Source organism: Plecotus auritus (genome assembly GCF_963455305.1).
Source record: "Plecotus auritus genome assembly, chromosome: X".
Lineage (NCBI taxonomy): Eukaryota > Metazoa > Chordata > Mammalia > Chiroptera > Vespertilionidae > Plecotus > Plecotus auritus.
In genome coordinates this window covers 6148314-6160711 of record NC_137784.1, presented here as the reverse complement: position 1 = coordinate 6160711, position 12398 = coordinate 6148314, and the positions used below count along the sequence as shown (strand labels likewise).

The following is a 12398-nucleotide window of genomic DNA, read 5'->3' as shown; positions in this document are numbered from 1 at the left end:
TGGGGGACTGATCATTCTTCTTCTTCTTTTTTTTTAAATAATTTCTATTTAATTCCTTTATGCTGCTTCTTTTTTTAAAATACATTTTTATTGTTTCAGAGAGGAAGGGAGAGGGAGAGATAGAAACACCAATGATGAGAGAGAATCATTGATTGGCTGCCTCCTGCATGTCCCCTACTGGGGCATGTGCCCCTGACCAGAATTGAACCCGGGACCCTTCAGTCAGCAGGCCGACACTCTATCCACTGAGCCAAACCGGCCAGGGCTGATCATTCTTCTTTTTACAGTAGAGTTTCTCACCCTCAGTGCTACTGGCATTTTCTGAGAGACCCTCTGTGGCATTGTAAAATGCTTAGCAGCATCCCTGACCGGTCCAATTCAGGGGTGGGCAAACTTTTTGACTCGAGGGCCACAATGGGTTCTTAAACTGGACCGGAGGGCCGGAACAAAAGCATGGATGGAGTGTTTGTGTGAACTAATATAAATTCAAAGTAAAGGAGCGGAGGGGAGAGCAAGAGAACCCTCTGCTCTTTCGGCTCCGCGGGCCGGATAGAACAGCCGAACGGGCCGGATCCGGCCCGCGGGCCGTAGTTTGCCCACAGCTGTATGACCCCCTTCCGGCTGTAATAACCACAGATGTCTCCAGACATTGCACAATAGCCCTTGGGGGGCAAAAGCACCCCAGATTGAAAACCACTGTTCCGTAGCTACCTCAGGGATGTTCCAATTGATCTGGTGGCGTCGCACACCCACCCAAAAGGAACTCTGGGTTCTAAGCAGGGGCAAAGCTTCCAGAGGGTTCCCTCGCCAGTTAAAAGTGGGCAGCTGTGCTTGCAGTCCGCTGTCATCGAAAGCCTTGCTTCTCAAAGTGGGGTCCCCAAGGGCATTGTTCCCTTCCTAACTGCTTACTGGGCCTTTTGTAGGCAGAGTCAAAATACCCAGTTCTGGCCTTGGTCAGCTTGGCTCAGTGGATAGAGCGTCGGCCTGGGGACTGACAGGTCCCGGGTTCGATTCCGGTCAAGGACACAGGCCCAGGTTGCAGGCTCGATCCCCAGTAGGGGGCGTGCAGGAGGCAGCCATCAGTGATTCTCTCTCATCATTGATGTTTCTATCTCTCTCTTCCTCTCTGAAATCAATAAAAATATATTTTTAAAAAAGATCCAGTTCTGTTTGAAATCCTTCACCCAGTCCATCTGGGGAGAATTTGAAAAAAGCATTTGGCGTGGGAAATCAGCTGATAATGATAAAGGGTTAATATGCTGAATGGAAAAGCCCCAAATCAGCTGGAAAGTATTAGATGTGATAATAATGGGTGATCTTTCCTGAGGATTTGTTATGAGGCAGACACTGTTTTAACTGCTTTATATGTATTATCTCCTTAAATACTAAAAAACTATAATGTATTACCCTTTTTTTTTTACACAAATGATGGGATTAATGCAGGAAAGATAATGGACATTCCCCAGGTCCCATACCATATGATATTCACACAGGCAGTGAAAATCAAATGCCTTCTTATCAAAGCACTTGGCTACGCAAACCATTTGTCAAAATCAGTAGCCTTCTCGCATATAAACAGTCATTGATCCAGATTGGTTGTAGAAGGACGGGTCCCATTCCAAGCAGTAACAAAGCTATGAAATACTTGGGAAGAAAACTGACATGAAATGGTGGGAAGGAAGGGCGTGGGAGGAGGGTGGGAGGCTATGATGCTTTACCTAGAGGCTGCGTGCGGGCCATTTCCCGTCCAGATCCACCCTGTAGGCCTTCCCACCCTGCTCTGCGTCCCTGGAGGCTGAGCTGTAAAAACTTCATCAACAGCTTCCTGTTGGATGCGAGTATTTAACTCCTTGGCTCCCTGCCCCCCCCCCCCCCCCGCCCCGGTGCTAGCTGTGGGTTGGCTGCGACCCACTAATGAAACTCTTTTCAGCTGATGCCCTCCGAATGGCTACTCATCCCAAATTCCACTAATCACCCCTTCCCTTTGCCATTTTAGCTTTGGGGTTGTAAGGACTCCCCGGTGAACTGCTGTAGCATCCTTTCTGATTCCCCTAAATCCTGTCCACTGTCACTAACAGTCACTTTGCTAGCCCTGACCGGTTTGGCTCAGTGGATAGAGCGTCAGCCTGCGGACTGAAGGGTCCCAGGTTCAATTCCGGTCAAGGGCATGTACCGTGGTTGCAGGCACATCCCCAGTGGGGGGTGTGCAGGAGGCAGCTGATCGATGTTTCTCTCTCATCGATGTTTCTAACTCTCTGTCCCTCTCCCTTCTTCTCTGTGAAAAATCAATAAAATATATTAAAAAAAAAAACAGTCACTTTGCTAAACTTATCAATTTCTTACTTGATTGTGCTGTCTGTTTCCTGCCAGGACCCTGGAGGATGCAATGAAGACGTAAATAAATGAAGGGAAATACACTGAGTGGCCAGATGATGATGATCTCTGAACGCATAATAATCTGGCCACTCAGTGTATATCCTATAGAATAAAAGGCTAATATGCAAACTGTCCCCTCGACCAGGAGTTCGATCAGCAGGCAGGCTAGCCAAGTGCCCATGTCCCCTCCCCCTGGCCAGGCTGGCCGGACCTCACCCATGCACGAATTCATGCACTGGGCCTCTATTCAGAGATCATAATAATCTGGCCACTCAGTGTATATCGTTACCAGGGCTGAAGGGCACAACACTGTAAAAAATGAAAATTTTGGCCAGGTTGGCGTGGCTCAGTGCTTGAGTGTTGACCTATGAAACAGGAAGTCACGGTTTGATTCCCAATCAGGGCACATGCCTGGGTTTCGGGTCCCATCTCCAGTGGGGGGCATGCAGGAGGCAGCCGATCAATGATTCTCTCTCATCATTGATGTTTCTATCTCTCCCTCTCCCTCTCTGAAATCAATAAAAATACATTTAAAAAAAATTTAAATGCAGACATTCAACATTAAAAGTACTAGAAGAAACCAATCTTTCTTTATATAAAAACTTGTTTAATGTGTGATCCCCCCACCACCACCAAAGGTGACTTTAAGTGCTCTGATGAAAATGTTCTAAATGGCAGGCCTGTATTTCCAGTTATGTGCTGGATTGTTCTATATGTACAAAGAGGGACACATTCTTCTAGAACCAAGCCCTAAGATTTTGAAACATTAATGTGTAAAAGCTGAAAAACGTTTTTTTGGGGGGAAAAAACTAATGCTGCCATTTAAAAGCTACAAGAATTTGGTCTCCTTATAGATTGAGGCAGTGAAATGTGTTGCATTCTTTGTTCCTTTCATTTCTCTCTCTCTCTGTCTCACTCTCTGTTTCTATTTCTCTCTCTGAAAGCATTTCGAATGGGGCTTTTAGTTAGGAAAATAAAAAGTGAAGGACTTTCATTTTTCTTTTCTTTTCGTAGATAATATACATGTGGTGTAGATAGATATAGATAGATAATAGAGCAGGGGTGGGCAAACTTTTTGACTCGAGGGCCACAATGGGTTCTTAAACTGGACCGGAGGGCCGGAACAAAAGCATGGATGGAGTGTTTGTGTGAACTAATATAAATTCAAAGTAAAGGAGCGGAGGGGAGAGCAAGAGAACCGGATAGAACAGCCGGATCCGGCCTGCGGGCCGTAGTTTGCCCACGGCTGTAATAGATGGATAGATGATAGATTAGATGATAGATATAGATAGATGATAGATGATAGATAGATAGATGATATATAGATAGATTGATAGGTAGATAGATAGATAGATGATAGATAGATAGATAGATAGATAGATAGATAGATTGATAGGTAGATAGATAGATAGATTGATAGGTAGATAGATAGATAGATAGATAGATGATAGATAGATGATAGATAATAGTTGGTAGATAGATCAGAGCTGTCAGGGGTACCCGGAAGCATCCCTCGTTCAGTGATTCACCAGGGAGACTCACAGCTGTGATTCATTACAGTGAAAAGATACAAACCAAATGAGTCCCCGGGAGAAGTACCCGGAGCCATGATGGAGGGAGCCAAGCACAAGCTCAGGGCACACTCGATCCCCAGCACCAGCTGGGAAAACACACAGAAAATGCTGCCTTCCGGGGCAGCTCGTTAGAGACTCGGCACCCGGGCTTTTCAGTGGGGCCGGTCACGTGGGCACCCTCTGGCTGACTCGCACCCAGATTCCAGACTCCCAGGAGGAAAGCAGGTGTTCGGTGTCAGTCATACCGTTTGCAAACACTCATATCGTTAGGCACAGCGGGTCCCAGCTCTGGGGACGGGGAGGCCCCACTAGACATGCAAGTTCCCAGCAGCCAGTCAAAGGCCAGCCTTGGATCCAGCCCTTTGTAATGACAGCAGCCTCAGGCCTGCTGTGAACTCTTGAATACTCAGATATAGACACACACGCATGCGTAGATGGACACAGAATGAACACATCGTCATCTCATCACGTGCCATTTTTCCAATTCCACCCCTGCCCCATGCCCACGAGGAACCATTGTTATCAGTTCCTTGCCTTTCCAGAGGTTTTTTAATCCTTACCCCCACCTCCCCCCCTACTTTGTTCCTCGCTTGCCTTTTCTTGTGCATTTCCTTCTATACCTTCCATAGGGGCATCCTCTCTTCCTCACAGCTGGAATGCCTTCGCTGTCTGGATAACCCACAATTTACGGAAGCACCCCTCTATTGATGGGCAGCTGGGCTGTTTCAGATCTCTGGTATTGCCAGCGGTAGTGCAACGACTAACCTTGAACCCGTGGGAGACCTTCTGCTGAAGAGTTAGTTGATGGCCGCAAAGATGGCCACTTCCTGGGCCCAGTCCCCTGCAGGTGAGCTGGCTCAAGAGCAAACGGTGGAGGCAGAGCAGGAGTTCTTCTATGAAAACGGGCCTCTCATTGGCTCGTGCTCGGTTTTCGGAGTCTTATTTGCATTTTGTGTTTTCTTTTTGGTGGATCAGGAACCGCCCTGGGTGGGTAGTTAAGGTTTAGTGCAGGGTTGCTAAATTTGACAAATTGGGACATGTTTATACTAACAACTAATTGGCTGTTTATCTAAAATTCCAATTTAGCCCTGGCCGGTGTGGCTCAGTGGATAGAGCGTTGGCCTGCAGATCAAAGGATCCCAGGTTCGATTCTAATCAAGACTTGTGACAGGTCTCACCAAATCCGCTGTGCTACAGATGGACAGGCCAAGTGACAGGGAAAGATGACATAGAGGTTCAGAGGGCCAATCAGGTGAGGGTGATCAGAAAGGGCACGTACCTTGGTTGCAGGCTCCTCCCCAGCCTGGGCCCTGGTTGGGGCTCATGCAAGAGGCAACCAATCGATGTGTTTCTCTCACATCGATGTTTCTCTCTGTCTCTCCCTCTCTCTTCCCCTCTCCCTAAAAAAACAATGGAAAAATATCCTCGGGTGAGGATTAACAACAACAACCACAGTTCTAATTTAATTGGCTTCCTGTATTTAATCTGGCAGCCCTAGTTTAGTGTCATGTTAATCTAGAGATTTAAACATGGAAGGACTCTTGGGAGTAAGTCTCTGAAATTAAAAAGAAACCAGGCTTGAGCCAGCATCCACAGCGGTGGTTCAAGACTTCCACAGCTGGGGACAGAAGCCCAAATTGGAGTCCCATCTCTGCCATTTGACTCCAGCATAGACATCATACTGGTACATACGGGTACATACTCGCCTGCAGCCGATGGGAACCTAAATAAATCCCTTAAGCAAATTGCGCTGGTTCGCCAATGCCCCGCTTCTGGCTTGGGGAAGAATAATGCGCCTTATCGTTTCTCTCTGCCCGTTGCTTGATTGGGATGAGCCTGAGAAGTAGGTATTAACCCCACCGGTTCCCCAATTCCTGCTGCCTTTTTCCACTCTTAGATCCTCAAAGTCAGGGCCTGCTTGATGAAAAGGAGGGAAGGCTTTAATGGCATTTTTATAACAAGGCCGCAGTTTTAACCCTTTTAGTTGGAACAAACCATATTCTTTGTTAGACATATGCAGGTACCATGAGTCTGCTCTTTGTAAATGACACGTGGACCCAGAACACAGGCTATGTAGTTCCTTGGTATGGAGTATGTTCTTAGCATTGCAAAGCCCCCTGTCACAATGAACCTTGTCTTTTGAGAATTGTTGTTGTTGTTAATCCTCACTCGAGGATATTTCTTTCCTGTTGATTTTTAGAGAGAGTGGGAGGGGAAACGAGACAGAAATATCCATGTGAGACAGACACATGGATTGGTTGCGTCCTGCATGCACCCTAACCCAGGACAGGGATGGAACCTGCAACCCAGGCATGTGCCCTTGACTGGAATTGAACCTGGGACCGCTCAGTCTGTAGGCCAATACTCTTAACCACTGAGAAAACCAGCCAGGGCTAACCTTGTCTTTCGTTTCTCATCCCCCCTTTTAAAGTGAATTGTGAAGCACCTCTCTGCTCAGGGCTGTATGTTTCATTTTACCTTGAAATGAAAGTGTTCTGAAGGTGTCCTTGACAGGATATGCAAATTCATGTGACAAAAATCTTCTTTCCTGTTGAGGACTGGTCCCACGTGAGTATCAGAGTTCGCCAGAAGAGTCCTAAGGGTCAGATGCTTTGGAAAAAAGCCCCCGATGCAAATTATGGAGGAGAGGACTTGCTTAAAAAGAGAAAAGGCTATTTATGGTTGCAATGGGCTCCAACAGTCTGCCTGCTGCCTTGGAAAATCCGAAGCAGTTTGCCAGCTGGGCATGACAGAGAGTCTGTCTGGCCATCTGGCTTGCGTAGACCCATGAAGTAAATTCATTAGGAGTCAGGTAGAGTGGAAAGAACGACCTCTTGTGTTTGAGGGATGTGACTTCCTAGTAAAAATGTTAACTCACACCTGCCCATTCCTTCATTCTATTCATGATTCCATTGCATTAGAAGCACCATCACGCCCAAAGCTGAAGAATAAAACACCTGTGCGGGAGGAGCTGGTGTGCAAGGCGGATTTGCCCACAAGGAAGCTGATATTCTAAGAAGTCACAGATCTAGTAATATGCAAAGCTGGGTTACAGTTCATGTTTGTTTTGACTCCACTGCCCATGTTCTTTCTGCAAGTCATCTAATCTGCCAGGTCCTCGGCCACTGAACTAGAAAATAACAAAAAGTCTTTTTTGAGTTTGTGATTCTAAAGTTATTTTCCATATTTGATGCTACTATTAGTATTAGATGCTGTCATGTTTCAATTATCTATTGCTGAGTACCAAACCACTGCGAAACTTACCGGCTTAAACAGCTACCATCTTATGTGTTCACCGTTCTGAGAGTTGGCAGGGCTCTGCTGGGCTATTCTTCTGTTGGCCTTAGTTGGGGGTCTCATGAGGTTGAAGTCAGATGGCTTTGTTCACACGTCTGGTGCCCCAGTGGGGAAGGTTGGGAGCCTATGACCTTTTTCTTTTTTTTTAATTAATCCTCACCTGAGGATATTTTTCCATTGACTTTTAGAGAGAGGGGAAGAGAGAGGGAAAGACAGAAATATCAATGTGAGAGAAACACATCGATTGGTTGCCTCCTGCATGCGCTCTGACCAGGACCCGGGCCAGGGAGGAGCCTGCAACCAAGGTACGTGCCCTTTCTGATCGCCCTCACCTGATTGGCCCTCTGAACCTCTAAACCAGGGGTCCTCAAACTATGGCCCGCGGGCCACATGCGGCCCACCAAGGACATTTATCTGGCCTGCCAGGTGCCGCTGCCTGTCCTGCTTAGCAGCCGACGCGTCCCAGGCCCGCAGTGTGCATAGGAATTTGTTCATAGTTTTGTTTTTTTTTAAACTATAGTCCAGCCCTCCAATGGTCTGAGGGACAGTGAACTGGCCCCGTTTAAAAAGTTTGAGGACTCCTGCCTATGTCATCTTTCCCTGTCACTTGGCCTGTCCATCTGTAGCACAGCGGATTTGGTGAGACCTGTCACAAGTAATGAAACACTCCCAGAGGTGTGACAGCATTGCTAGGTGGAATTGAAGTGCTTTTGGTGTTTCCAGCATTCCTTCATGTTCTCCCTCCCTTCTAGTACATTGTATCACATTCTCTCTTAAACAGATCTGCCCCGATTGACCTGGTTTTAGTTCTATTTTACTGGGACTTTAAGACAAAAGGTTGCCACGTTTCATTATCCACACTTTAAAGTTGAGCGTTGCTGGGCAAACGTAATTATAAATTTACTTTGTCCCCACGAGGGTAACATAAAGCATCAGTGAACAGTTGTTTTTAGGGGGCAGGACACTTCTGGGCACTTCTGAAATCAAAGCATGTGCAAAACCTCTAGGGGCCTACACATCAGTCTGCTCTGCTCTGCCTTTGGATCCTGAGTGTTACTCCTTTGCTATGTAAACACACTCGTGTGATCTACAATTTTATAGGAAATGTCTAGAATGACCAACTTGGCTGCCTTCCGTGACGCAGCTGTATGCTTTGGGGCAAGGAGACTGCTAATTCATCCTTCAGAAATACCTTCCAAATGGAAAAGAGCTGACTTCAAAACACTTCTGGCTTTTCTGTCCTTTTCTATGGCAGGCGACAGTCAGGAAGTAGCACACACGTTTGCAGAAAACTCATCACTCCGCCCAGACACATCACTCCACAATGAGGACACACACCATGAAGGAAAGGAGTAGTATGACTTTATTGAAATGTTTTAGTACAGCGTTGGAAGGTCTTCAAATCTCATATTCTAAGCCAAGACAAACACGGCAAGTGATATGTGCCCCATCTAGCTGACATCTCACCTAACGAAGGACAGTTATCACGAGTTATCGTATGACTAGAGATTAAGTTGGAGGCTGAGCGGTTCTGGTATGTTCGCATTTCTCTGCCCCCCTTTTTGGCTGGATGTACACCAAGGCAGCCTCCACTTTTGCAGGGCTGGGCAGGATCCACATCCCCAGTGTTTTCACTTCAATGCTTCTGCATCAGCAGCAATAAAAGCGAGTGCTGGGGTGAGCTGAAACCAAATAGCTCATGTCCACACCGCCACTGTGTGTGGCCTAGTCTAGTCTAGCGAGTTAATCAATGTATTAGAAGCACTTCCAAACACACACATGGTGCTAAAGAATGTAACAAACAGTTCCTAATTCAGAGAACTACAAGAGATTTTCTATCATGTTTTAATCTTCAGATCATTATTCGAAAATTAACTCTATGTTACTATCAACGTTAGATAAAACGATTACCTTCAAATCAACTGGTTTTAGCCATGTCAACATGTCCACACTTGTATGCCAAGCTGTCTACGTATGCATGTTTGTAACTACATATTCACTCCTCTATGCATAGAGATTCCAAGAAATGCAGGTATCACTCATTTATCAAAAATTAAAACTACTTAGCATCTAAATAAACTTTTTACATAGCTCAAGTCGGCTCTTTTTAGATACAGTCATCTGTAGTGCATAGCTGGCTTTCCCAGACTATGTCATTGGCCCTCCAAAACCATTTCAAGGGGCAACCAAATGCTAGTTTCTGTGATGACCAAAATGACACTCTTTCACCTCCATTCCACCTCTGCTGCAATGAAGCTCGAGACCTTAAAGACTGCTCTACTGGCTAATAGCTTCAATAGATTTCACTTCTGCACCCGCAGAATTTAAAGAACTGATTCCAATTTCCTTGTTTAAAGATTCAGCAGAGGAAGGGGGAGACCTCCTTATTATTCTATGCGGGCAACTTCTCCTCTTCCGGGGCTGGAGAATTCAGTTGTTTGCACACCAATGGGCATGCAATGAAATTCACAAAGAGGCAAGCATGCCTTCCGCAGAGTCGGGGAGGCACCTCACGTAGGAGGATGTCATGAAGGGCCATCTTGGGGAGCAAGCAATCTTCCCTCCACCACCATTCCTAGGGCCCCCATTTGAATATCATTTCAATGCAGGAACTAATGCCTACTTATTGGTACCTTTTGCGAGGGCCTTTCTTGCCCCCATTTTTCATGTAGTGGCTTTAGTTGAAATAATCAGTTGCCTAGACTTGCTGCTTCTGACTAGGAAAAACAAAAGAACATTCAAAATCAAAACGAATGACGTGGAAATGGGCATTTGGTGTAACTCGCCCAAATCCACCTTTTTATTTATGTCAAAAGCAAAATTATGATCTGATTAGTCCATTTAAGGGGACTTTAAACAGTTTTGTTTTGGGAAAATTATTGGGAAAAAGGCAAAGTAAAAGCTAGAGCTAAAAATGTCACCTAAGACAACAAGACGACAGGACAAGCGATGCCCAAAGAACTGTCCATCTGGGACAGACAGAGGCAAGCGTGGCTGTGACCGTGAGCACAGACACTCAGCAACGGGTTCTAAATCTGATGGATCACTGAACATCCTTTTGGAATTTGAGAACATGACATTTCTAAGATGTGACCGTTACGTGTTTTTCTGAAGTGGTAACAGGACTGGCCATCTTAAACGACATAAAATTTGGTCCCAATTAAGTACAGTAACAAACAAAAAAATCACGGTATTATACATTTTCTAAAGTATTCTTAAAAGGGCTCATTCTATACCCGAATGGCCATAAGCATTACCACTGTATGCCTGCATAGAAGTCTTTATCTTAACATCGCCGCGGGCAACCCTGAAATATATAAATTATGAACTTCCACGCGTTGGAACTATATACTTGAAAGTTGTGGCCTCAAAATATTGACAGGACAAAAGAAAATGTCACCTGTGAGAACAAGTCAAGATGACAAGAATATTTCTGATCTATGACAGTGCACAGATCAAGAACCCCCACCCTCACCCCAAACTGGAAAGAAACGGTCTCGAGGTACAGAGGAGGAAACAGTGGGTCTTGGGGGGGGTACAAAGATCTGATGTCTTGCATTCTAACTGCTGAGTCCTAAAGCTAAGAATCAGGTAAAAACACACTAGTCAGAAGCTGGCAGGCTCGCTCCGTGCTCCCGTCTGGATTTATAGCGGGACGTGGCTGAACAGGTAAGACACGGATTCGCCATTGTGGGTCCTGCGGATCGCCTCGGCCAAGATCATCGAAATGTCAATAACCTAAGTGCCAAAAACAGAGAAGGGGTCAGGAAAGTGAGGCATCAGATTTCGTTAAAAACATAAAAGTCCCAAAACCGACACTATTTCTCTGCCTGCAGGATGAGCTGCCATCAAGACCTCCCACACCCATTTTTGAGGACAGACGGCGTTGGGCCAGTCTCCAAATTTACAGCCTCTTACACCAAACCCTATGGGATCCTGGAAGCAAGACTTTCAATGCAGACACTCAAAAGCTTTGCAGGGCCGAGGCTAAACAGAAACACCCTTTTCTCGGGTGTTTATTTATATATTTTTATTCATTTCAGAGAGGAAGGGAGCAGGAGAGAGAGATAGAAACATCAATGATGAGAGAGAATCATTGATCGGCTGCCTCCTGCATGCCCTTACTGGGGATCGAGCCTGCAACTCAGGCATGTACCCTTGACCGGAATCAAACCCGGGACCCTGCAGTCCGCAGGCCGACGCTCTAGCCTCAGCCGTGGGCAAACTACGGCCCGCGGGCCGGATCCAGATGTTCTATCCGGTTCTCTTGCTCTCCCCTCCGCTCCTTTACTTTGAATTTATATTAGTTCACCCAAACACTCCATCCATGCTTTGGTTCCGGCCCTCCGGTCTAGTTTAAGAACCTATTGTGGCCCTCAAGTCAAAAAGTTTGCCCACCCCTGCTAGCCACTGAGCCAAACCGGCAGGGACTGTGTTGTTGTTTTTAAATATAATGATTTTATTCAATTATATGGAAGGTTTCTCTCTCTTGGTTTCAGAAAATGCAGTGACTGTATAACGTAAGAGCACAGCTATCATGATTCTAACTCAAAGACCAGTCCACAAACTGCTTTTTCTGCAAAGGGCTCGGTAGTATTTCCTACTTTGTAGGCCAGACTCAACTCAGTTGTTGTAAGAACAGCCAGACAATATATAAATGAACGGGTGTGGCTGTGTTCCAATAAAACTTTATTTACAAAAGTGGATGGTGGGCCGGATTGGGCCCGTGGGCCATTGCTTGCAGACTCTCAACTGCGGCTAATCAGGTAGACTTACTGGCCATATGTTAATTCTGTTTAGCTTCAGCACAGCCTGTTTCCTACTGTTTTTCTTTAAATATGTTTTTACTGATTTCAGAGAGGGAGAGGGAGAGAGAGAGAGAAACATCCATGATGAGAGAGAATCATGGATCAGCTGCCTCCTGCACGCCTCACACTGGGGACGGAGCCTGCAACCTGAGCATGTGCCCTGATCAGGAATCAAACCATGACCTCCTGGTTCATAGGTCGACGCTCAACCACTGAGCCACACCGGCCAGGCCCTATGTTTTTCTATTGCGGTTTTATTCACTTACTATGTCTGACTTTGACCTCTGCCAGCCCCAGCCTTTCTCAGAGACCTAACGGGCATTAGGCCCTCCCACGGGAGAAG

The 12398-nt window shown here is 46.1% G+C and overlaps 1 protein-coding gene across 1 annotated transcript in view; it reads right to left on the bottom strand.

The window, feature by feature from the left end:
• Positions 1-8588: 8588 nt before the first annotated feature.
• Positions 8589-12398, bottom strand: part of PRPS2 (phosphoribosyl pyrophosphate synthetase 2) — a 35355-nt gene continuing 31545 nt past the window's right edge. The window contains exon 7 of the mRNA XM_080653644.1: positions 8589-10985. Coding sequence (XP_080509770.1) covers positions 10893-10985 — 93 coding nt within the window. The 3' untranslated portion in view covers positions 8589-10892. The remainder of the gene's footprint in view (positions 10986-12398) is intronic.